This window comes from Numenius arquata, chromosome 20 (genome assembly GCF_964106895.1).
Source record: "Numenius arquata chromosome 20, bNumArq3.hap1.1, whole genome shotgun sequence".
NCBI lineage: Eukaryota > Metazoa > Chordata > Aves > Charadriiformes > Scolopacidae > Numenius > Numenius arquata.
In genome coordinates, this window is record NC_133595.1 from 9168526 (window position 1) to 9193272 (window position 24747).

Below are 24747 nucleotides of genomic sequence, written 5' to 3' on the forward strand. Positions count from 1 at the left end.
ACTGAAGCTTCACACTGTTTGACATGAAGGAAAGTAAGTCTGGCATGACTAGAACTTGGAAATATAGCACATTGATATCTTATGGGAATCGGATTCTGGATAATGCAGCCTCAAACAGAGGGGGAAGAGACCAGATCTTGAAATAAAGTTTCTTCCACAAAAAATGTAATGGAACTAACTATGCAATTACAGTTTATTTTTAAAACTGAAATTATGAGACCAGACAGTATAAGGAAAGAGGAATGCTTCTGCAGCATGAATGGAAATTTCTCTATACTTTTCTCCTGCTCTCCCAAGGTATCGCAAATAACCTGTTCAACCCTAATAAGGAATTATGATCTGGACAAAAGCAGAATAAAAACTTCTTTATCTCATTTTTCTGGTCAGCAAAATGCACGGAAAGGAATACAAAGCAGCCTTGCTGAAAGGCATATGCTGTTAGTTGGTGACTCTCCATATCATCAGTTCCTGCTGTAGAGCAAGCTGGAGAACCGGGCTCACCTTTTTTCAGAGGTGCGTTTCTGCTTCTGCAACACTGCTGCACTGCAAACCAGGAAAAGTTTCCAATTTGGTTGTCTTTATTGCAGAAAAGTCTGTTGTGAGGTATTTTCAAGGCAAAGCACTGGATTTTTAGAGACCTTCCAATAATCCAGAGTAGTCCAAATCAGCTCTGATCCTAGCCATAGTGCAGCAATCCTTTCCTTCCCTGTGAAGGGGACTGTGAAGGGAGAGAACTGGGGCAGATGACTACATTTCTCTATTTGGCTTTCAGAATAGGGCTGCACTAACTTTTCCGTGGCTGTGTTTTTTAACAGTGTGCCTCAACCAGTAACAGGTACCTCATTTTCTCAGATTGCTTTGCAGAGAACAGATCCCTTCTCTCTGTTGGTGCTGGCATTGTCCCTGGGTGGGCTCCAGGGCACTGGAATTCCTGCCCTTGGAGGTAGCGCTGAGAAACCTCCTGGAAGGGCCGGAGGACCCAGTCCCCTGGAGTGAGCAGTGGGGTGTAGACTCAGACTTAGAAAAAATAACTAACTTGTGGAAAAGTAACCGTGTGGTATTCGTGTGGGGGTGGGTTTTTTTCCATTTTTCTCTTCTGAAAAAAGGTTTTATTTCTCTTCCCTTCTTACATACTTAGAGCTTTCTCAGCTGAAGAACTCTTACTTTTTTTTTTTTTTTTTTGAAGAATGATTAAATAAGGTCAAGGAATGTTTACTCTGGAGGAAATATCCATACAATGTATTTCTTAGACATTAGTCTTTCTTGAGTAACTTCGCTGATAGCAGTCAGCATCACTGCTGGTATTGGAATTGCATTAGAAGCTCGGCCTACTAAAGAGCACCACAATTATGTGGGTCAAAGTAAAACAATCGATTCAGGACAGAGCCTTCACTCTTGAATGGTTCTTGGATGAAGAGTGGTATGACCCACTCTGCTTTCTTGTTTACTATGACCATCTTTTTCCTTCTCCTAATGCCTTTGCTGTCTTAGCATTTCTAGAAGCAGTCCAGGCTTCTTCCCGTGTTAGGCTTGGAAGTCTGCCTTTATTATCTGGTTTAACTCTCTGAAATCACAGCTAAAGCATTTTGTGCAGGATTTTGAGCTCCACGAGGCTTTTATGTAGCAGCCCCTTTGTTAGTCCTTTCTCACACTTTGCTCTATTCCATGTACTTGTTTACCTTTCTTCTCCCTTCCTGCTTGTGCTCTGGTGACATTCCCGGCACTGTTCCTCTGCAGTGCTCAGCCTCAGCTGTCTGTTTGCTGTAGGTGGAAGCTCAGGGAGTGGAAAGAAGGGAGGAGGTTTTAAGGGGCGGGCTCGGGAAGGTGGTGGCCGGACTCGGTCCTCGGTTCGGCCTCGGCGCAGGACCATGGACAGGGGTGGGAGGTGACACGGGCGCTGCTGGAGCCCTTGAGGCCGCTGGTTGTATTTATGGTGTGTGAATTAATGAATACAGCAAATAAACCCTTCTTCTTTCTTTCTTCGTTTTTCTCTTCCCGCCTCCCCCCTCCCCCTCCCTTACTAATTATCTTCTAGTTTGGTGAGAAAATGGATGTCCTCAGCAAACAGACCTACGGAGGCTTAGCATTGCTTTCTGTTCCTCTCCATCCTTGAGCGCTAAGCTTGTTCACGCCTCTGCCTCCCTGCAGTTCTGGTCTCGAGAGATCCCACCTTCCAGCCAGCCTTAGTCCTGCCCCTGCTGGTCCATACTCTCCGGGTGTCCAATAGCAGCAGTAGGGATGATCTTAGCAGTGGGGAATTGTTGCCAAACTATCTAGTAATGTTGTTACATTTGTTCTCAGGATTATCCCATCAGCTATGGTCCTTTGTAACTGAAAATGTAGTGTGTCGTGTTGATAGCTATTTATTTATTTTTTTTTTTTTAAACATTAAATTAACTGGTAGGAACCAAATGCTATTTTTAATTAGCATTTAGTTTGGACAGGCATTTAAAGAGAACTCTTGCTTATTCTAGAACTGAAGAGCATGAAGGAATAGCCCTATGCTCTGAGGACAAGACAATGAAAACTGTAGTTTGATATATATCGTGACATTGCTCAGGGTTCATATAAAACTGCTAGATCTTTTTTTCTACTACTGTCCATCACTATACTATTTCAGGACAGATTGTACAAATTTTATTTTATTATGATTTAATTAAATCAATTTTTGATTGATTGTCTGCCAAAGAAAAGCACAGGCTGGAGGCCTTGAGCATGGCATGAAGATACATATGTGGTCGAGGGGATATATCGGGGAGCAATACTTGTTGAGATAGTTTTGAGGACTGTCTTGGAGAGAAGGAATCAAGTTTTGTGCCTGCTATGTGTCTATAGCAGTTTTTGCTACAGATGATGGGAACAGCCATGCTGAATCTTCTGTCAGAGGCAATTGATTTTCTACAACACAAAGCTCACAAATGCTCAAGTTTATGTTCACTGCGGGTGATTAGTAGCATGATCCTTTAGAAAAACAGCCAAACACAATGCAAGCTTAACAGTACCCTTCTATCTGTATATGTTGCAGTACAAACATACAGAACTTACTAAACAAAATTGAATTATTACCTTTTTTGGTTTTGTTTACAGTACTATATAAGAACCTGCCTTTTTCTGCAACTGTGAATCGCGTGTACCTTGTATTCCTGGATATTCACAGTAGTTTTTCTATGCTAAGGTGTCTCTGTATTTTGGACTTTTGTGTAGGTATTGTTGCTATATTTCTATATGTATATTCATAGTTTTATCAGCAGTAGATATTATATTTTTCTTTCTAAAACAATAGTGCAGTCCTCCTGAGGTTTAATTTAGGTTGTAATAAGAAATTATCAAGCTAATCCTGCTGCAGAGCTAGGTGACTGCTGCCTACTATGATATTTTAACTCTTGTTACGTTCTTAAACTTAAACCATTTGTTATTTTTTTTAAGTAGATTATTGAGGGTTTTTTCCATGCAAGTTATTGTCCTGGAGCTTGCCCACACAGACATCTATACAGCTGAGGATTTGAAGAAATGAATTTCAGCTTTAATATTTCTGTCTCCTAAGGCTTCAAATGCAACTTTTAAAAAGATGGTAATACTAATGTCAAAAAGGGAAGCAGCAATTCCCTGCTGATTCTTTTCTCAGTAGTTTGAATGATGGGGTGGGCAGGCCAGGCCGTCTTGCATTTTTTCTGGCTCAAAGTGAAGAATTGCAGAAGTACTAAAGCAGCAAATTGCAAGAAATGGATGGTGCGTAAGAGTTGTCTTCCAGAATTCCCTGGTTGAGACTACTTCATACTTTGTTAATTACACGGGGCTCTGCCTCATTTTCTTGTTACAAACCATTTTATCCGAAACTTTATTAAGACTTTGCTATCTTTGAAGATGGTGCCCTTTCTTGTTATCTAAAAGAGCAGGAGGGTAAGGGCTTGCATCTACACTGGGGGTGGAACAAAGGCAATTTTGTCAGAGGTGTCCTTATGCTTTTCTTTATTTTCCTGTCCACATTTTCACATTTGGTGTACGTACACACGTTCTTCCTGTTTTTACCACAGAGGATTAGGATCACTTACCACTCCAATATCCCCAACTGATATTATAGGACAAATTTCGGGTAGTTCAGTAGAAGTTCAGTGTGTGGGCAGGAGCCACTGACTAATTAAAGAGGTATCCTAATAATCATTGGCAATTAACTGTCCTACTTAGTGTAGGCAGTAAATGAATGGCTCGCAAAAGCAGACTTTAATTTTTTACTTTGCTTTCCAAGTGCATAATCCCTTTAATCCTTCACTACTTAGAGGTTTTTTTTATTAATTAAATGGAATCTCTGCAGGCTCAGTGATTCACATTTCAGGACAAATGCGTGTACTTAAGAGGGGGAAAGTTGGCATAGGTCTCACTGGGCAACTTGAGGTTTAAAGTGGTTCTTTCAAGGTTATTTTGTAAATGAATGCATGTTTCTTGGCAGTCAGCCATGTAGAATCTTCCCTTCACTGTTTAAGAGATGGATTCCAGTTTATCAAATAATTCCTGGTGCAAGCGTTAACTCATTTTCTCTGTGAAGACTGACTGACTTTCTGACTGATCTTGACTACAGTGGAAAGCTGTCCCTGGGGATGGGAGTTTCTTGCTACACTAGAATGAAGTAATGGGAGCAAAATCCCATTTCCTGCAAGAATTCCCAAGGCAGATTTACCATATAAGAGAGTTCTGAAGAGCAGTCAGTATTTAGTCTGTTATTCTTATTCCTTTGCTACGTATGCTTTATTTTTTTTATGAGTAAAGTTTGTAACGGAGAGGAACAACTGGTCACTTCTGAGCAGAGTCTACAGAAGAGATGTGGAAATAAGAAAAATCCCCCTGCACATGGAAGCATATGGTTTCCATGCTTGAAGAGTGGGATTAGGACCTGTATCACACGTAAAGGAGATATATCTGATGTGCTTGTTCTAGCACAGTCCTGTCTTTTCTCTTTGTGGTCTCGCTTGCCAGCTGCGTAGCTCCTTTCTTCTAATGTACAGAAGAACAATCTGGTTAAGAAGAATGCTTATATAGCAGGAGGTGAGGATATGTAAGACCAGGAGAGGAAATGCTGCAGATCTTTATGAACAACAACACTCAAACTAGCTTTTAGATGCCCTTTACGCTCTTGCTGTCATTCCATTTATTTCTCCAATAATCCTTGTGACATTTCTCCTTCCTTAAGCTGGGAAGGGTGACGGGGAGGTATTTCTGCCTGTTTGTAACTGCTCAGCTGTATTCCTGGCCTTTTCAGCTGAGGAAGAGGGATGCTTTACAAACCCTAGAGCATGCATATAGAGTCCCATCCCAGCACCTGTGTAGCTCCTCTAAGAATCCTCTACAGGACACGCAGGAGTTACGCTTAGAAGGAAATAATCCATTGCCAACCACCATCTGTGGAAATAGGATAGTGTGGGAAGCCTCCAAAGCCGCCTTCATTTACTACTTGTTTCTGCCACCATACTAGTGTTTTATTTACATGGTGATCTCTTTCTGTGTCATTAGGAATGACTGGGAGAAGGTGCAGAAACAGATATATAAGGTAGGATAATTAGTACTGCCACAGCACAGTAAATCCTTTCCCTATTCTGTAATTCCCTGAGGCATATTTAATCACTCTTGAAAAGCACACAAATGATCTGTGTTTCAGCCTCCCTGTTCCATGTAAGAAGCATTCTGATCGTAGCCTACCCCATTGATGAGTGCGGACACAGTGAGATGCAACAACAAGAGAATGTTGCTGTCATATCCGCTGACTTCCTCAGGAGGATCCCTCTTCAGACTTCTAAATCCTTTAACTCTCAAGCTAAAGAGAAGAGCAGCAGCTTACTCTTCTTAGAACTCCTAAGTTTGAGGGAACCATCAAGCATTTTCTGTGGTTACACCTCTACTTCTTTAAGGTAATGCACTTATTAAGGTGTACCACAAGTCAAAAAGATGCATTATTAAGGGTGGCTGTAACACTGATATTGTAAATCAGGGGGAAAAAATCTCTGACCTTCTGACATTGAAGCTTGGTAAGACAACTGTGGTGCTGAACTGCAATGTTGCAGCTCATCTGGAGTCAATGTTTCCTTCCACCCCTCCTTTCATATCCTTGTTCACTGTATTTTCCATTCCAGTTTAAGAAAAATATTATGCTTTAGATACTTAACTAAATTTTGCTTTAGGCATGCATGTGCATTTTCTTTAGAATTGTGTTCTACTCCTTCAAAGTTGCTCTAAAATTTGTATAAAGTTACATTGAGTAAAAGTCGTGTGATACTTTTTGGTTTGGTTTTATGCCGGCTTACAGGACCGTGTAGTGTTCTCTTCAGGTTAAATGATTCATACTTGTTCTAAATAGAAAGTATCAAATATCAATGCTGTGAATATTAGAAGGATTTTTTTTTTTTTAATATAAAAGTTTCTCAAGTCTATAGTGTTGTAGCTAAAGGCAAAATGTCTCTTTCACCTCTCCACCCACCACCTCCTTTTTTTCCAGAATTGCATTTGTTCTAAACCTGATGAAATGCTTGTGTACAGGAGAAAAGTGAGCTAATGCAACCTAAGATTTGTTTTAAAACTGACTTAAATTAGTAACTTTGACATTTTGTCATCCTTAAATTGAAGTAGATCTCATTGTATGGGGTTTTGCACTTGGAAAATCAAATAAAACCCGATTTATTTTCTTAATGCAAACAGGTTAGACAAACAGGAAAGGTTTTCCCTGATTTCAATGGATGTTCAGCTGGTGCTTTTTTCATTAAAATATAATCCAGTTTGCTTCAGTGTAGCACAGGAATAGTCTGCTGCTTTAACTGGCAGGAACCCAGGATCTAGAAGGTGAAAGGAAACATAGTAGGTGATATCATAACAAACTCTTGCCAAATTGAGGTTAGAGGGAATTTCCATTTTCTTTGTAGATGGTATTAAAAGTTCTTATTTACAGTGAGAGCAATGACGGTATCCAACAGCCTTTTCCATGCCAGTTCCAGGATAGAAGGATGCTCAGCCATCTGCTCCTGACGCACAGCTACCACAAAACCTGTGGGATGGAGAACCCCCTTTAACAGGCTCTGAAGAAAGTGCTGTATTGGGGAAGGCTTGATGGTTGCTGAGAGAGGAACCAAGGTAACACTTGGTGACAGAATCAGACTGTATAATTTTAATAGTGAAACTTACCTTGACATTTTATCACCTATTTAAAATGCAAGCAGAGTGGTACAAGTTCCCTGTTTAATACTCTTTAAAGTCTCTTCAGACTCTCTTTACTATGTTAAGTCTCTTCAGAGTGGACCATCTCCTGTGGAGGTGTCGTGGATTGGGCTTTCGCATCATTAGTGTTAGTATCAGAGTAACTGTCAGAGAAGACTGTGCTTCTATCCTATGAAGGATCTGATAGAAAGACTGAAAATAAGAAATCATATTCTGCTTTTAAAAAATGATACGACATTTATATCTTTGAGAAAGTTATGACAGTTTCATTCTGTCATCTAGAAGTATCAGTCACAGAAAAGCACACGTGCCTGTAGGAGAGGGAGGTGAGAGACAGAAAACCTTTTGCTTTCCTTAGCCACACACCTCTTGCAAGAAATTATGAAGCCAAGACATGTGACAAACACGGTTTTAATTACTGATGCCAGCAACTGTGCCAGGAAATGGTGCTGGTTCTGGAAGCAATAAAAAAGCAGCAGGCTCCCTTGCTTAAACTTATCGTTAAAGAAGTTTTGTCTCCTTTTTCCATGCCTTCAGAACTCTGCCTGACATCACCTGGGCCCTCCGCACAGTCTGGCTGAAAGGACACTTTCTGAATTCCAAGAAAAACAAATGGAAATGCAAAAATCTTGCATCTGGCCTGTTACCTCATCCTCGGCCATCTGGGCTGCTTCAGAGTCATCATGGGATTCCCAGTTCCCTTTTGTTTGCTATAGAATAAATTAAAAAGACTGTTGAGAAAAGAGACATTCCCAGAAAGCAGAAAACACTTAGATCTCAAAGAGTTAGAAGGACTGATCTGCATTATTTCTATATGAACCGGTAGGTTTCTTCAGGTATTAAAGAATCTATATGTTCAATAAAACCTCCCCGTGAAGCCAAGATGCACGTGATTTATCAATTATTTGCCATCACCAAAAAAATACTTGCTTTTCCACAGCCCTGGTCCTGAATTACAGTCAGTCAGACTTTACTCCTTCCTTTTGCCTTAATTACCAATCATCAAAGATACATAGTGCAGTTTCTTCCCCCTCACCCTTGATGGATGAAGGATTTCATAGTGTTCAACATGCAGGAGGGCTGTCACCCTGTGTGTTAAGAAACAGCCAAATTCAATTACAAATTCTGTTCAGGAAAGCTCGTAGAAGCTTAATTCTGACGTTTCTTTTAATCTCATCATTGATGATCCCGAAATCAACATTTTTACAAAAACTTGAGAAACAAAACATTCAGAAAAATTGCATGTGGCATCCTGAAGGACCTACACCATTTCTGCTTCTGGGGCTTGTACAGTAGCCACTTGTCAACTATTGATCTGCACATTATCTAGCTTTGACTGAAGTTCTATTAGCTGCCATTGATTTTTTCAGAAGACTAATTTAAAAAGGAAAAAACCAGGAAGTTACAAATGTGTGCCTTTTTTTCAGATACAAACTTCCAAACAAACTTAATTGATGAGTATTCCTATTGCATTTCTATAGCATTTTGGTGTAAACATGTCCCTTATTCTCAGAAACCAATTTGCACTTATTTAGGTGGTGTGGTTTTTTTTCCTCTATAGGCTTTTTTTTGGTTCATGGGAATTTTATGCCACTTCTCTGTCTGGAAAAAGTGTTTGAAGGAGCACCTCATTGTTCAGTAAGTAGATTTCCTTATGCTTCAGGTACAGAAAAGGAAAATAAGTGCGTTGCGCTGTCTTCAGAGCATTTCAAAATATATGCAGAATACACCAACAAAATGTAAAATTCCAACTGGTATCTCTTTTTCCAAGAAGAAAACACCAGATGTTTTGAGTTTTTGCAGGATGTGTACACTAATTCTCATACCTTATGTGTGGATTAGAAACTAATCACAAGCAGAACTCTCTCATCCTGTCCTAAGGTATCATCCACTGGTGCAAAGGTCGCTCTTTGATTTATAAGCTTTTCATGTGTCCTGTCCAGATCTCTTAAGTTTGTGAACCTGACATAATAGTCACTTAGTTCTCATGGCTGAAAGTACTAATAGGAGACTTGGGCTGGGGATTAAAAGAAAGATTTAAATAAACTTAAATTCACAGTTCAGGCTTTGGTATGACATTTATTTTCTCATATACTGTTTTATATTTACTTGTATAAAAGTTTATCAAAACATGGAAGTGTAGGTTGGTGAAAATAATCTGCTATCATAATCTTCTGCTGGAGAGATGGGCTGTCATTCTTCAAACACAAGAAGAGCGTTCTCTAAGTTTGAGATCACAGAGGGGAAAATCACCCTTTACATGACATACTGGTGGGTTTTCATTCTATTTTTTTGAATAACATTTACTGAAGAAATAAAATACTTGGTTTTGTAAAAGGTTAAAAATGATGTTGCGAATGCCATGACTCAAACATGCATTTTCTTTTTTTCTCTTCAAGACCAAAGTAACAGTAATTGATCAAAGAGACAGATACAGTGTCTGATGTTAAAATATTTCCAACCTCAGAGTTACGAAAATAGTACCAGAAATGTATCACAGCTACATATACCGCATCTGCAGCGTGTATGGTATGTTTACATCACCTAAAAGATCAAAGTTGAATGATGCAGGACTGAAGGTGGTGCAGTCCAGCTGCACAGTAACATCTATTTCTAAGATCAAGTCAACCACAGCTTCTCTCAGTGTTTCCACTGCCTCTCGTAAGCCAATCACTGTAATATGACAGCAGCAGATGCAAGCTATTATGAAACTATTATGCCCTTCTATTATTGCTTTTAAATGCAGTATCTCTTTCTATATGTAGATCGAGTACTACTTCTTAAAAATGTGATTCCTAGTCCTAGAGGAAGAAAGTCAGCAAACTAGATATTTTTATTTATTTATTTTTATTTTTTTAAGAGATAGAAAAGATGCACTTTTTCCACAGTGGCTAGGCTATTTAGCGCTCTGAAACTCATAGATTCTGATACCCTTTCTATTTATGTAAACAGGTTGTCGTTCTGTGTTGCAAAAGAAAATTCAAATGTGGTTGACCTGGACAGTCCAATTCCTAGTTCACCAAGAGATCTCTGAATTCTGTGGATTTGCCATGGACCTGATATTCACCTTGTTCTTCCTCAGGAAAGCGGCAGCTGCAGGTATCATCTTCCTGAATTGACTGTTCAGGTGTGGTATGCACTAAAGAAAAAAATCAAATCATCACTTTCTGTTGTATTTATTCAGCTATCTTATTTCATCCTTTCTCAGTCACAACTGCAGGAAGTCAGCAAGAACAATTCTTCCAAATGATTCAATAATTTGAAATTATTATTTGAAAATATCTGATAAAGCTAATTTATAATACTTTGTTTTCCCTAATGCAACAGGGGCTGCTGGTGCTCTGTTTGCCATAGGAAAGGAAGACCAACATGGAGTTGTTAGATTTTTGGAGTAACACTATTGTCTCCTGCATTCAGAATTACACTAGAAGATCAAGCCCGCATCTCTAGGAGAGGGAGAGAGATAATCAGAAAAACCCAAACAAAAAATCCCAACTATAAACTATGCTGGACGCAATTCCACCTCATCTTTGTGCTGAACCCTTGAGCTTCCCTACGGCTTATTAGCTCTGAGAGGCAGTGCTAGATTCAGGCTGACTCTGCATCTGTGTAGCAGCATGTCCTGACTGATACCCCCTCTTCTACTGCAGCCAACGTTCACAGACACTCACTCCAGGCCACACATACTGTTTCTGAGCAGACAGAACTAGAAAGTGCTATTGCCAGGCATGCCGAGGATGGTATTTAGAAGTAATAAACAGAACTGACCCGTAACCAGATCAGAAAGGCTCAGCTGAGCTTTTTCACCTCCCATGAATACTTCACTTCTATGGATATGTGTGCAGTTAACCTGCAATCTTGATAGAACATCCACAGGTAATTAAGTACTTTCTGCAATAAATTCCAAAACTGCTTTCCTTTTTCAGGGCAAAAAATGAAGTTATCTGCAACTATTTTTGAAAGATATTTAAAAACCTGGATTCCTGATTTCCATCTATTTTCAAAAAGAAAAATTGAAGAGTCCATCTATCTTACTTTTCTTGAAGACAGCATGTAGTTTCTTTTTCTGCCAGATACTGAAGCATACACACGAAGGTAGCAGAAACACTATGCACAACAGCCCAGCTACAGTTAGAGAAATTCTGATAATGTCCATCTGGAGGTCCTTTCCTAGGAAGCAAATAACATTCTCTAAGAAGTGGTAAAGAGCAAAATTCTACTGTCCTTGAATTAGCTGACAACTTTGTCTCCAACATCGCTTCTGGGTAAGTCTGCAACACTGGAAATGAATAGAGGAAAAGATTCTTGCTTTAAATGGCAAGTGAATGAGCTATAGTATGTTTCAAAGTAGGTCATAATTCTTTAGTTCTAAAAGCAATATTATACAATGACTTACCTGGCACAGTGATAGAAAATGGAACTGCAGGAGATGTGGTAGGTAGGGTAGTGACTAAAGTGGGATTATCTGAAGCGTGTTTGCAAACAACGTCTTTTTCTGCAGTTCCAGGCTCCAGAACCTGGTCTGCAGAGCACCTGAAAGACAAGTAAAACAAAACATGTTTAAAAAAAAAAAAAGGGAAAAAATACAGTCAAGTGTAATAGCTATACATTTATTTTTAGATTACTTACTTTGTCCAGTTTTTACAGGAGCCATTGGGCTGATCATTAAAAGTTCCATAGCGACAAGTTTGGCAACCTTTGACAGACAAGGACAGGTAAATTTGTATGAGATAAGCTTTTAAAACAACATATGAAACATTATTTTTGCCTGTCTGTACAATGACTATGATCCACATTCATAGAATTACTATTTCATAAGCTGCTCTCAATATGCAAGGCAAGTCCTTCCCTGTGAACTATGGACCGGTACAGTACTCGGCTACAGAGCCAGGTTATTTGGCACAAGATGACACTAATCATGTCTAACTCCACAGTTCCCGGTTCACTTTCCCACATGCTGGCAACCAAACAGCTGCGATGCAAAGGGAACTAACTGGTGTGAGATTTGAGCTGCAGCAGGGTGCAGAGTTCGGTGGGTTTGTCTGCTGCCGGTGCTCGCTACAGGCACCATCCAAACTGTTTAGCAGCAGGTGCAACTTTTATCTTGCGAGGTTCCTACTCTAGTTGTTTCTGTACAGTGCAAGAGGTAGTGGTACGTCTGGTGCAGTGTGCGCAGGAGGTTTAAGCTGGGGGGAAAGGCAGCCTTACCACTCCCGATGCTCTCCTGGCCCACACCGCAGCTTCGGTCGCAGCGGGAGCAGCCCTCACCGCTGCAGCGATACCCCTCCTTGCACGTGCATTCAGCATCGCTTTTTGAGGAACACTCTTTTAAGTACCTGAATCTTCCTGTAAGGTGGAAACGAGCCTTAGGTTGTGGAAGCGCTCGGGCAGACCCAGTGTGTGCAGCACAGGCCAGCGGCCTTTGCTCTTCCAAAAATCAGGCCGGTGGCATCACCGAGCAGCCCTGCAGCCGCCCCGCGTTGTTTGGCCGGTGCCGTTTTCACTCGCCGCGACCTGACAAACTCGCGCACCGTCTTTTACCGCGGGGGGGTAACAGAGGGTCCCCGCCGCGCCCCCCGGTACCTTCGCACTTCCTGCAGAGGGTGCAGCCGCTGAGCCCCGCCGCGATGGAGAAGGTGTCGGGCGGGCACTGCCGGCAGCTGGCTCCGTGCCCGCAGCCGCCGCTCACCACGAAGGTACCTGCGGGAGGAGACAGAGGGTGGCTGCCGCGGAGCCGCGCCCGGCGCCCCGGCTCTTCCCGGCCCGGCCCGGCCCTCACCCGCTGGGCAGTGGGCGCCGCAGGGCAGGGCGGCGGCGTGCGGCGGACTCAGCGCCATCGCCAGCAGAGCAGCCGGCAGGAGCGCCCGGCCCGCCCGCGCTGCTGCCGCTCCCATGGGATCGGTGCGCGGCGGCGCGGACCACTGGAGTGTGCGCGGGGCGGCGGGAGCCGGCCCTTAGGGGCCGCCCCCGGAGGGCCCGGCTGCGTCAGCCCGGGGGCGGAGGGGAAACCCCGGCCCGGCGGGGCTTTCCGGCCCCCCCGGCGCGACCCCCGGCCCTGCCGGGCAGCGCCCGCAGCCCTCTCACAGCTGCCGGGCAGCGCCCGCCGCTCCCCACCGGGGCTTCCCGGTGAGTCCCGCGCGGAAACCCCGCGGCCGCCCGGCCCCGGCCAGTCAGCGCCGCGGGCAGCGGGCCCCTCCTCGGCCGCGCCCCCCGAAAGGTGAGGGAGAAGGGGGCAGGCCGTACCAGCATGTCTGATGTCCGCGACCCCGCCGCTGCGGACAGAGATACCGTGTCTGAAACCACTCGGGCAGGGGCCGATCCCCGTGCACGGCGGGAACGGAGCGCTGCGGCCCGGCGGCGGGCCTAAGGGAGGCGGCTACAGCCCCGCGCGCAGGGGCGCCCACTGACCGCCTGCGCGGGAGGCGCGCGCCGCGCCCCGCCCCCTGCGGCTCCCCGCAGCCAATCCCCGCCGCTTCTGCGCGGGCGCGTGGCCGCGGGCGGTGCCCTCCGGGCGCGTGGGCCGGGGAGAGCGGGGGTCGGGGGGTGAGAGCACGAGCAGTTCCCAGCGCGCTGTAACCCAGCGGGGGCGGCCGCCGGCAGCGCGTGCCTGGCGCAGCGCAACCCCCAGTCCGGGACAGGGCCAGGGGAGCCCCCAGCGGTTCGGGTGGGAAGGGGCCAGCAGGAGGACCTGCCACGGGCAGGGAGACGCTCACTAGACCGGGCTGCGCAGGGCCCTGTCCAGCCTAGCGTCGAACGCCTCCGGGGACGTGGCATCCCCCCCTCTCTGGGCAGCCTAAGACCACGCCCCAGTGCTCTCAGCGTGAAGAAGTTGCATTCTGAGGGGACCTGAAGTAGGCGGGGTGTTCCCGGCGGCCACCGGGGGCGGGGCCGGGGGAGGGCGGGGCCTCCCAGAAACGCCTGCGCGCTCGGCAGAGGTGAGTCGTCGTCGTCGTCGTCGCCGCCGCCGCTGCTGCTCCCGAGCCGGCCCGGCGCGTTCGGTTCGGTTCTCCTCGGTGGCTCTGGCCGGAGGAGCCCCTGGGGGCCGGTGGCGGAGGTTTGGTGGGGCCTCAGCGGTCGTGGTGTCTCGGCGCGGTACCCGGCCGCGGGCAGGGTGGGAAGGCCGGGCCGCTCCCTTGTCTTCCCGGGACAAGGCCTCCGAGCTCCCCGCGGCTGCGGGCTCCACAGCGTCGCCCGGGCCGCTGCCCGCGGTCTCCTCAGGGTCTCGCCACGTCAAGTGGCACCATGTCCTTAAATAAATACCCGAACGTGTGGGGACGCGGCCTTCCATCGGGCTGGCCGAGCTGGTGTTCCTGCCTCTGGGGGCAGCGGCTCTGTCGGTGTAATGAAGGGTGTGAATTTATAAAGCCGGCCGTGTTAGAGTTCGGCTTCAGACATCTGTCAGAAGCCGCCATCCCGAGAAACGGGCACGCACCCACATAGAGGGTGTTTGGTTCAGAGGTTTGAGGCAGCGTGTGCGGGCACTGAGAAGCAAACGGAAGGCTTGCATTTACTATGCATAGATAACTTGTTAAATGAAGTGGCTGATAGGTCTGTGTAACTTGGTTCTTCCTTCTGGGAAAATAGTCTTGCCCTGGTAGCATTTACAGCGTGACAGCTATTTACGTATGCACCCACGTAACGAACAGTACTAATGCTCGAGAAGTTGTCAGTGCATTACAATAAATGTATAAGGACAGTAGGGAGAGGCTGCATTTCACTAGATTAGGGGAAAGGGAAAAGCTTTCAGGAGCAGGTGTATATTTGCATCTAAAGTACTAATGAAAAAGAGGGATGCAAACTATGATTTAGAGTATTTTTCTACAACAGGAAGCAAATACAGTTTTTCTGCATTGTGGCTCTTCAGGTAGCCTGTTGCTAGTTAGTCAAATTCTTAAGAAAAATAATTTTGCAGTATCAACATATACCTCTGAGACAAATTATCAAGAAGCTCCAGGTTGTCCTGAAGTTATTGCTAATACTTGTGATTTGAATGTATTTGTTCAGTTGGCCTTGCATTTGACAGTACATAAAGCTGCCCTAAAAGTAGGATTTGACACACTGAATTAGTCTGCTTGGGCTGGTTCTGCTTGCTGCAGGACTTTCTACTGTGTATTACTACATTCGAGAAATAGTGTATTTCTAAACAAGGCCAACAGGTGGGAGCAAACGTGAAAATAGGTGAAGTTGAAGCAGGATGAGGGGATGATTTGTGTAGGCAACTAAAGGTGGATCTTATTTTATAAAGAGCTCTCAGGTGCTACCTGCATTTCTGGATGGAAAGCCCCTACATAGGAAAAAATCCCTGTCTCATAGAGTGAATGACCTGTGAAACGCCTTCTCACACCACAGATGCTTTCAGACTTCTGTCTGACCAGTATGAGTTAGTGTGTGTTTTATATGATGTAATTAAAGTTACTTTAACTTAACCTTTAAATGGAAATTTGGCTATTCACCTCAGCTTGAATTTAGGAGCTAAAAAAAGGTCTTAAGCCTAATTTGTTCCATTTGCTAAATTCTGTGGTCTGCTCCCCCATCACACATGTGCGCACACGTTTCTCCCCCACAAAATTGTGAAATACCCAGAAAATCTATCGCTCAGGTTTTGCAGGGGCACTGGTCGAGTCGTTAAAAGTCACAGGAAACTCTTCATGAAGTGTGCTGTGTGGAAACTAAATGCCAGACGTGAGGTCAAAGCTCATGCAAGCCCTTTTTATAAATGCTGACCTGGGTAGGAGTCAGTATCTGGGTATGAGGGAGGGCGTGAAAACTGAAAACAGCGCAGCCGCCCACCTTGAACCCCTCTGTCGGACTCGGGCCATGTGGAGTCTTGATTAGGCTAAGCAGCTTCCCGTTCTGGTGCTGCTGTGTGTGCCTCCCACTGCACAAATGTCTTAATCCCTGAATACTGTAATGCATTCTTTGTAAAAAGCTCTTCAGTTAAATGGGATTGCTGTGAATATTAATTAAAGCTAGTGAACCATTTTGAGGTGGCTTAAATGAAAGATAATGCAAAAATGCAAATTGCTCGCTAGTAAACTTCAGCCTTGGGAAGGATTTGTACTGGGGGATTTGCCTTCTAACCACATTGTCGCTTTCTACCCCCTCAGCCTCCCTTCACAACCATCACACCTAATAGCAACCCCTCGAGATATGGCCTCGAAAAGAGCATTGGTGATTCTAGCAAAAGGGGCAGAGGAAATGGAAACTGTAATCCCCACTGATGTTATGAGAAGAGCTGGGGTGAGTATGCAGATAATGAAAAAAAACCTTTTGTGAGTAATTAGTCAAGGGAAAAATCTTTGCCTCAAGTTGATGTTCATTGCTAGGAGTTCAAGTTGTCTGTTGTATGAGATGAAAATTTACCTGTGCCTTCTTACTGGTTAGCAAATGTTTGTGCCATGCCCCAGATAAGCATGCATGATGACATTTGTGCAAAAGATAAAATTTTAAAATACTGAGCCTAATGTAGAACTGAGCGGATGTTTCAAGTGCATCTTACCCTTTCAGAAACATGGCTACTTCCATGTGTAGTACCAGGAAGTGCTTTTTTTGTAAGGGTCTGAACAGCCTGGTACATTGCAGCTCATGCCATTGCATAGCTTTTCTTGAGCTACTGTTAAAATTCTATTACTAACTACAATTCTGTATGGTGGGATTCCTCATGCTGTTTGTTACTTTTGCAACTGTAGTGGTACACAGTGTTATCGTTGATTAGGTACAAAAATAAGATTTTGAGTAAATACACCAACTTCATATGTGTAGAAGCAACTGAAATAAATTACTTTCTCACACCACCTTTGTCATTCCATTAATGTACTCCCCATTTGTGGGGAGATGTCTGTCATACGAAGCACAAGCTTGTCTGCTTGTTTAGTGAGTGTGAGCTGTGCCATGCACATCTGTGATATTATGACCAGGCATCTAAAAATCAGGGGAGAAAATTGAACATGTTGTCAGTGTGTTTGACAATCACTTCAGCATGCAAAGAGGCTTTAATTCATTATCTGATCTACTTAGTCTTGCGCTCCTGGGTTGTGTTGTTTTGTTTTGTTTTGTTTAAAACCTGTGAGATTCGATATTCTCTAAACGTCCTTTGAAAAGTTAAACTGAGGTATTTGTTAATCTCTAGGTGAATATCGCTGCTTACCTTGTGCGTTTGGACTTAATCATGGGTTGGAGAAGCTTAAGTGTTGCCCTGTTCTTGACAGCTTTCAGTAGTGCTTCACTCATACTGTTTACTACTGAAGACCTAACATTTAGATCTAACTAACACTTAAGAAAAATGCCCTAAATTCTTGAATTGTAATCATATATATATTCTACTAGATCAAGGTGACTGTTGCAGGCCTAACAGGAAAAGAACCGGTGCAGTGCAGTCGAGATGTCTTCATTTGTCCTGATGCCAGTCTTGAAGATGCTAGGAAAGAGGTTGGTTAGCCTTTGTCACAGTTTCAGAGGTGAATTTGAAAAACTTGTGCATTCCCTTTAGGCAGATGTTGCATGTTATGTTAGCTCTATGCAGTAGTGAGTCACAGAACTGTGCTTTGCACAGTGCTCCCCTTCAGCGTTGTCCTGCTTCATAGCATGCTAGGATCAGACGGATTTCTTAATTCTGCATGGGTATTTGTTCTTGCAAAGCATCCAATATAGAGCTTTATTTTGCATGTTAGTCAGCCCAACAAAATACTGAGGTTTGGAATAACCAAAAGTCCTGATGGGAAGCTAAACAGTGCTGTAGTTAGACCTGTACAGTAGGACTGGAGCAAACCCACTTGTCCTTACAATGCAAGAGCTGCTGTTTGCTTGCTGAAGCTCTCAAATGCATTGGGCTTAAAAGTTAGTTCTGTGACAGACTTTACCAATCATAGGCTCTTCCTGGAATAGGAAACAGTATTTTGTTCCATAATTGGAACTGTTTCTCTGATCAGAAGGTGTTGTTCAGTGGAAGAAGAGGCAGATCCCTTTGCTTCTCACTCGACTCAGCTGTAATGGCCTTAAAACAGCATAATGAATGTACCAGCCTCTGCTCAACAGAACAGTTTTATCTTTTGTTTGTTTAGGGGCCTTACGATGTCGTGGTCCTGCCTGGGGGTAACCTTGGAGCTCAGAACTTGTCAGAGGTAAAGTTCTGGTATCTTAAACATGCATGGGCATCCTCATGAGTACTGAGTGGTCTACACTTGCTTAGTAATCCTGCAGATTCAGTTCAGCATCTGAAAATTCTCTTCTGAATGAATCAGTAAACTAATTGTTAATTGTCTTAAGCCTTCTTGTGAATATGTAGGTGGGACAACTGGGCAAATTCTTGAACTTGAGTACCTAGCAGAATAAAAATGGAAGGGTATTGTGGGGAAACCTGTTCATAATCATATGAAGGTGAAATAGTGGCAAATGAATATTTAATTCCGTGAAATACAAAACAGGCTGAACCCACAGGACTCTGTTCCGTTGCTTAAGAATTCTGTTTCTGGTGCAAAACTGTTGTAGTGATGGTATAAATACCTTGTGGAAGGCAGACGGACAAACAAGTCAATCTCTCAGATAGGATTTAGATGGTATCACACAGTTTGTAAGCTCTGGAATATGAGACAAATATCCCTTATAAAACTTTTTAAGAATGATAGCTATTGTCTGGAGGTATCTCTTGAATACTCTTTTCTGTTTCTCTTGTGAAGTTTTTGATCAACTTTCTACGCCCATGGATTAACCAGCTTTTCTGTGGGCCAAGTACTTCCTTGCAGTTCCTTATGATTTCCTTAGTCTTTCCTTGTGGGGCAAGTATTTATTGGTTTCGGTTTTTGCTCTTTAGTGTTTTCATTGCTCCCTGTTCTGAGGCAGGATGGAGAGTTGTCAGCTGGTTGTCTTTGTAAAACTTGTTTATTAATTTGCTGTGGAAAGTATTTCAACAATGCTTCAAATAATAAACCCCAGACAATGACTTGTGATATGGTTTCTTCATACAGTCTCCTGCTGTGAAAGACATTTTGAAGGACCAGGAAAGCAGAAAGGGCCTGATTGCTGCTATATGTGCAGGTGGGTTAACAAGACGTCTTGCTTTGTAAAGCATTTGGATATTTGGAAGGGGCATGCAGACAGTTTCCTGTCTTAGAAGTCTATATTCCTGTAATTAGTAGCAGGGATTTGTATTATATGTGCACCCCCCAGCATTTACATTTATGGTAAATTTAATAGCAGAGGAATCTCTAAAATATTGTGAACACTTAGCCTGCAAGTTCTGCTTGGTACTCAGTTCTTTTCAATCACTTGTGTTACTGTCTTTAAAATAAAAAGTGAAAGGTAATGTGCTAGCATTTTTTACAAAATATTTGCTCATTCCGGTGATCTTTCTGCGAGGACACGGTGCTGGCAGAACATCATTGCTGTAAATTTATCTCATATCTCCTCTCCTGCCCTTTAGCTTCAGAAGGAAGGCTGTAAATATAGAATTACAGGCTCACCCTTCCTCATCTGAGTGATGGCAAAAGATGGAATCACTCTGAGGAGAGGCTTGTCGGCTTACATATTCTGCACAGCTAGGTATCCAGTTCATTCTGTGTAAGATTTTTATGTAAAAAAAGCAGGAAGAACAATTGTCATTACTCCCAGCTGAACTGAGAGGCTGGCCTAGGTGCCCATAGCTGAGAATGAGGAGATGGCGATGAGCGTGTAAAAGACAGTCTAATAGTGTCTTTGTGGAGTGTATTTTCACTTTTGTTTTCTCATACATTGCTGGTTTTTTTGCTTTCATTCTTCAGTTAGGCGATATGCATACAGAGTTGAACCAGGCAGTGGTAGGCTTCTACGTCTCTATCTGTATCTCTTGCACAACAATTGCAAATTCATGATAGCCCAAAAAAGGCCTTTGTTTGTAATTGGGACAGTTCATTGATTTAGGTATAATGCTTCTTAGTAGCCGATTCCAGCTATATGCAAAGAAGGTTATTTCCTGGGCTACATCTAAAATGAATCAAATGTAAACAAATGTAAAGAAACTCACATTAGGCAAATCCTGCCTTCAGTTTCTTTTGGAATTCCCGTAAGGATTTTCTGTCAGATAACCTAAGACTTCTTGACACAAACTCCTTCCTCAGTTCAGGCCAAGGAGGAAGCATGAAAAGAAAAGATAAAGACTGTTAAAACCAAAAACTTAATGGTTAGCCCATGATGTGTCCAAAGTACTGCTTGGCACACAATTCCAGCATGTAAAGGCTTACTCAAATATAATTATACCAGTCAAGTCTCTTCAAGGCTTTAACAAGGTTGTGAAGTAATTGTACCTAGTTAATGTTCAGATTGAAATGCAGACTTTTTGTTACTTAGTTTCAGGCAGTTTTAAAAAAATGTATTATTTCGAAGTAAAATGACCATTGTTCTTGACTCCTTCAAAGGCAGCATAGTCACTGGTAGAACAGCTGCGTGAACTGGGTGTTCTTTAAACCTTCTCTATTCTTCATTTTTTTTTGCGCAGGGTGTTTGTGTAATAGAACGGGAGAGATTATACAGCTGTATTCTTTTGAGGCTTTTTGCTGCAGAGATAGGGCTGGCATCAGTTTTATAAAAAGTAGTCTGTCCACAGTGAGCTTTGGCCCCTTGAGGGCCTAGTGCCCGAACATGTGTTCTTGAAAGTGTTTGTAGCAGAAAACAGTTCCTCACTGGTGCACCTTTGTGTCCTTACAGGTCCTACTGCCCTTCTGGCACATGGGATAGGGTTTGGAAGCAAAGTCACAACACATCCTTTGGCCAAAGATAAAATGATGAATGGAGGTATGTGACAACTTTTATAAGTTTCTTGCTAAACTCTTCTCAGAATTTTTTTTTTTTTAGCTGAAGCCTTGTTTTAAAGAAAGGAAAATAGCATTTTTATCTTATTTTATATCTCTGAATTACCTTCAAGCTTTCCCGAACATAATCAAAATTCAACTGAAGATGCTAAGACTGTATTTCTAAGTCTGTTTAACCTGAAAATACAGGCCTATGTTAACATTCTCATCCTTGGGGAAAATATGCTGCTGCTGTCATACTAGGAGCACTTTTTCCCTTATGCTCTTGAGGCTGAGCCACCTCTTGCCCTTTTGGTTCTTTGCCTCAGTGGTCCCAGTAGCACTTTGCTGTTCTGCCATGAGTGCCATGAGCAGCTGATGAATCCACACTTCTTTCTCATACCTAAAGGAAGTGGTGGTGAAGCACTGTTAAGAAGTCGATTCTGTGAGCATTAACAAGTCTGAAGGTGAGCAGGAGATGGGAGGGTTCCTCCAGATTCCTCTGCATGCATTTGGAAAAAAGAAAGCTGTGAGCAGCTACACAAAAGCAGAATGACTTCCAAAAGTAACCTCACGGGAACTGACAGGCACAGCAAGCGCTTCTTGATGAGCTTGTAGAATCAGAGCTGTATTCCCATACCATGGGAATGAGGTGCCAGAGCTCCCTGTGGGCCCTTTCCCCCACTGAGGACTGTGGGCAGCGATGAGCTGCTGGGTTCCAAGGGGCGGGGGTGTACTGTGGAGCATGCCTGTCGGCGGGGAACCGCTCCTCGGCTGCCGTAGCCCGCGGGTGCTGGGCACTGTGCTGGAGACTGACCCTGTTCCTGTTGTGTGTCCCCCCAAGCACACTACAGCTACTCCGAGAGCCGCGTGGAGAAAGATGGGAACATCCTCACCAGCCGTGGCCCCGGTACCAGCTTTGAATTTGGGTTGGCCATTGTTGAGACGCTGATGGGGAAAGAAGTGGCTGAACAGGTGAAGGCCCCCCTAATACTGAAAGAGTGAAATCCTGGTGTGGGACAGAGAGTAGCACAATTTCAGATGGAGAGTCTTGTCCTGTGTAGAATAACTGTAAAATGCACTGTTGTAAATACCATTTAATTGTGGGTGAAATTAGCAACTGTACTTACCTAAACTGTGATACCTTAACAAACTAATGGTCATTATTTCTGGAAAAAGATCCTGTTAGCAAAAAGCTTCATCACAAAAAAAGCAGCCAGAATGTAATAATCTTAGTTAGCTCTTGGATGGCAGTTAAAAATCACATGGTCAAATGTTTGCCGAGTAAATAAAAATGAAGCAACCCTGTTCATGTGTTGTTTCTTTGTGTGTTTTCTCCTGATTCAGGCCTATGAAACCTTTTTACCGCTATGGCTAGCAATGTACTATTCAAAACTAACTTCTGTCTAGAATCTCACACAGTTCTTCTGAAGTATGAGCTGAAATGAGAAGGTCCAGCACTGGAACGAGCTCCGCAGGGAAGTGGTCATGGCCCCAAGCCTGTTGGTGCACAAGAAACATTGAGACAACACTCTTAAATATATGGTTTAACTTGTAGATTGCCCTGTGCAGAGTCAAGAGTTGGACTTGATGATCCTCAGGGGTCTCTTCCAACTCAGGATATTCTATGGTTCTGTGAAATAGATTAAGTTGTAACTTAGAATTTATTAAAACAGTACTTAGTTTCCTGTGTACAAATAAGGCAAATAACTAGTATTAATTCTAAGACAGTATGTAGCTAAATTAAAAGTGGGAATATTCTTACCTTGTCAAGCACCCTAGAGTTCTCTAGCTAGCAGGTTATCCATGATACCGTTGGAGTTTGTCTTCTACATTAAATGACTGCAGATCCATTGAGCTATTTAGGCAGCTAATAATCAGCATAAAGCAGGAAGTTTGTACTTGGTAGCTTACCACCAGTAGCAGTGCTTGTTTCTGCTTACTATAAATTGGAACTTGCTACACGCCAGGCTTAAGAGAGCGTATGTCAGTTTAGAGGAGTCGCTGGACAGGTCTCTGGAGGAAGTAGTGGAGCTGTATCCCCATGAGAATTAAGAGTTTGGGATTAATTTTTGTCTTTGCTACCTCTCTTTTACCAAATAACTCTGCTGTTACCTGGTTATCAGCAATCACGCTTACAAGGTGGCACCTCGCTGGACTCTGAAGCTACCACAGTATCTGGAGACCTGGTTCTGCATCTATCTGATGTGTACATACATCTGACGTGTACAGGCTGAACTTTAGAAAATGGCTGCATAGGTGCCTGTGTGCTTGCTTATTGTAAGGGAAACAAGTTCATTCTCAATTACTACAGTTTGGTAATGAAATACATAGGTACCTTTGCAAATTTAGAATTAAGAAATGTCTCTACATTGTTAGTATCTACTGGAAGAACTGCTTTAGCTGTATGCTCTGCCTCTAATTTGTTTAGGAAATCTTCCATATGTTTCTCTAGCTTTGAAATATGCTCAAGATATGCAAAAAGTTATAATCTATGTAAGATTGGACATGTTTGTTCGTTAAATCTGCACGTCTAACTGGTATTGCCATGCAAATGTAAACCAAATGATGGAAAGATTCTTTGTCCTAGACTCTGGAATAATCACTTGGTTTGTAAATGTGCATGATTCAGAATACAGGAAAAGCTGTGCATTCCTGGGCTGTAGTACTGCTTTATAGCATTAGAAGGAAAATACTTCCATGCTTATATCATTAAGGCTTCTAGAAATCTTTTAATATAAGGCATTAACGAGGCAGCCAGAAATTTGATTGTATATTTTTATTTTTTATTCTAAGGCTGAGAGAGTTCATTTACACAAATGAGGTTTTCATTGTGTACGTTTGGGCTTTCCTACCTATTAAAGTAGTAATAGGAAAAGCACTTGGTAAAATGACCTTAGAGCCCATTGTATCTGGTTAACTTGTAGATTCTTTCATTGCATTCAGCAAAAAGGACTTGGTTAATGAAATGTGGTAATGCTGCTTGCATCACAGTTTCCTTCATAAAGCTGACCCCGTTCTCAACCTTTTACATTGCAGACGTCCAGCAAATCTGAATTTACATAGATTTTCTGTTTCTGCCAAGGCGTCATTAACTCAGTTTTTAAGTTAGGGGAGGTGTATCTATTAGGATTATGCTAATTTTCCTCTTAGGGGAAGTGTTGAGAAGCGATTCGTTGATTTGAGAAAAAAAAAATTGCTTTCCAGTTTGGGAAATGTTTTTATCCTCTCTCCTTATCTATTTCATACAGAGGTTCCCTAGCTGTTACATACCTCTTTCCCTACAATCCCCTTTATCTGCTGCTGAAAGATGAGCTGAGGTACTTTTCTGCTCAGTGTTTCATGAATGCTAGAAACTTTGTGCCCTTCTATTATTGGCAAGCTTTAGTTTTAGAGCCTATGGTAATTGGATATTTGCTGCCACAAAACTTGGCTTAAAATGAAGAGAATGCATCCACTCTTCCCTAGCTTTGTTCCCTGACAGTTGAAGGATTTGGGGGTGGATTTGTTTTCCTGCTGAGAAGGTCATCAGTCAGCATCTGCTGTTTGCCTCATATCCTCTCTCAAGAATAATGTGGGGCTTCTCCTCTTGATTCTGGTTGTTGTGTAAGCTTGAATGCATAATTGAGAGTGAGCTCTTTTATTGAATTGAGAGGTATTATATGACTTAGGAACTGGAATGTACACAAGATGGCATAGATGTTAGTGCCAGCAGCAAATACTTGCAATGCTGAAAAATATTTTCCTTTAGAATGAAGGAGCTTACAAATGAAGAAGCAGCTCTGAACCA

At 43.1% G+C, this 24747-nt stretch overlaps 2 protein-coding genes across 5 annotated transcripts; one reads left to right on the forward strand and one right to left on the reverse strand.

Annotated features, from left to right (window-relative positions):
- Positions 1 to 9264: 9264 nt before the first annotated feature.
- On the reverse strand, positions 9265 to 13091 carry TNFRSF9 (TNF receptor superfamily member 9). Its single transcript, XM_074161466.1, has 7 exons — positions 12977 to 13091; positions 12781 to 12897; positions 12406 to 12543; positions 11827 to 11893; positions 11594 to 11730; positions 11233 to 11367; positions 9265 to 10336 (listed from the first exon to the last, which is right to left on the reverse strand). Exons 1-7 carry the CDS (start codon positions 13089 to 13091, stop codon positions 10209 to 10211), a joined length of 837 nt encoding a protein of 278 aa, XP_074017567.1. The 3' UTR covers positions 9265 to 10208.
- A 593-nt stretch (positions 13092 to 13684) lies between these two features.
- PARK7 (Parkinsonism associated deglycase) lies at positions 13685 to 22268 on the forward strand. Of its 4 annotated transcripts, none has more exons than XM_074161469.1 (7): positions 13685 to 14132; positions 16305 to 16437; positions 17524 to 17625; positions 18258 to 18317; positions 19161 to 19230; positions 20875 to 20961; positions 21802 to 22268. In XM_074161469.1, the coding sequence occupies exons 2-7, from the start codon at positions 16348 to 16350 to the stop codon at positions 21960 to 21962; spliced, it is 570 nt and encodes a 189-aa protein (XP_074017570.1). In that variant the 5' UTR covers positions 13685 to 14132; positions 16305 to 16347; the 3' UTR covers positions 21963 to 22268. The 4 variants fall into 4 exon arrangements, with proteins under 4 accessions (XP_074017570.1, XP_074017571.1, XP_074017569.1 ...); XM_074161470.1 differs by having other exon boundaries at positions 14129 to 14195; positions 21802 to 22267; XM_074161468.1 differs by having other exon boundaries at positions 14132 to 14251.
- The last annotated feature ends 2479 nt before the right edge of the window (positions 22269 to 24747 follow it).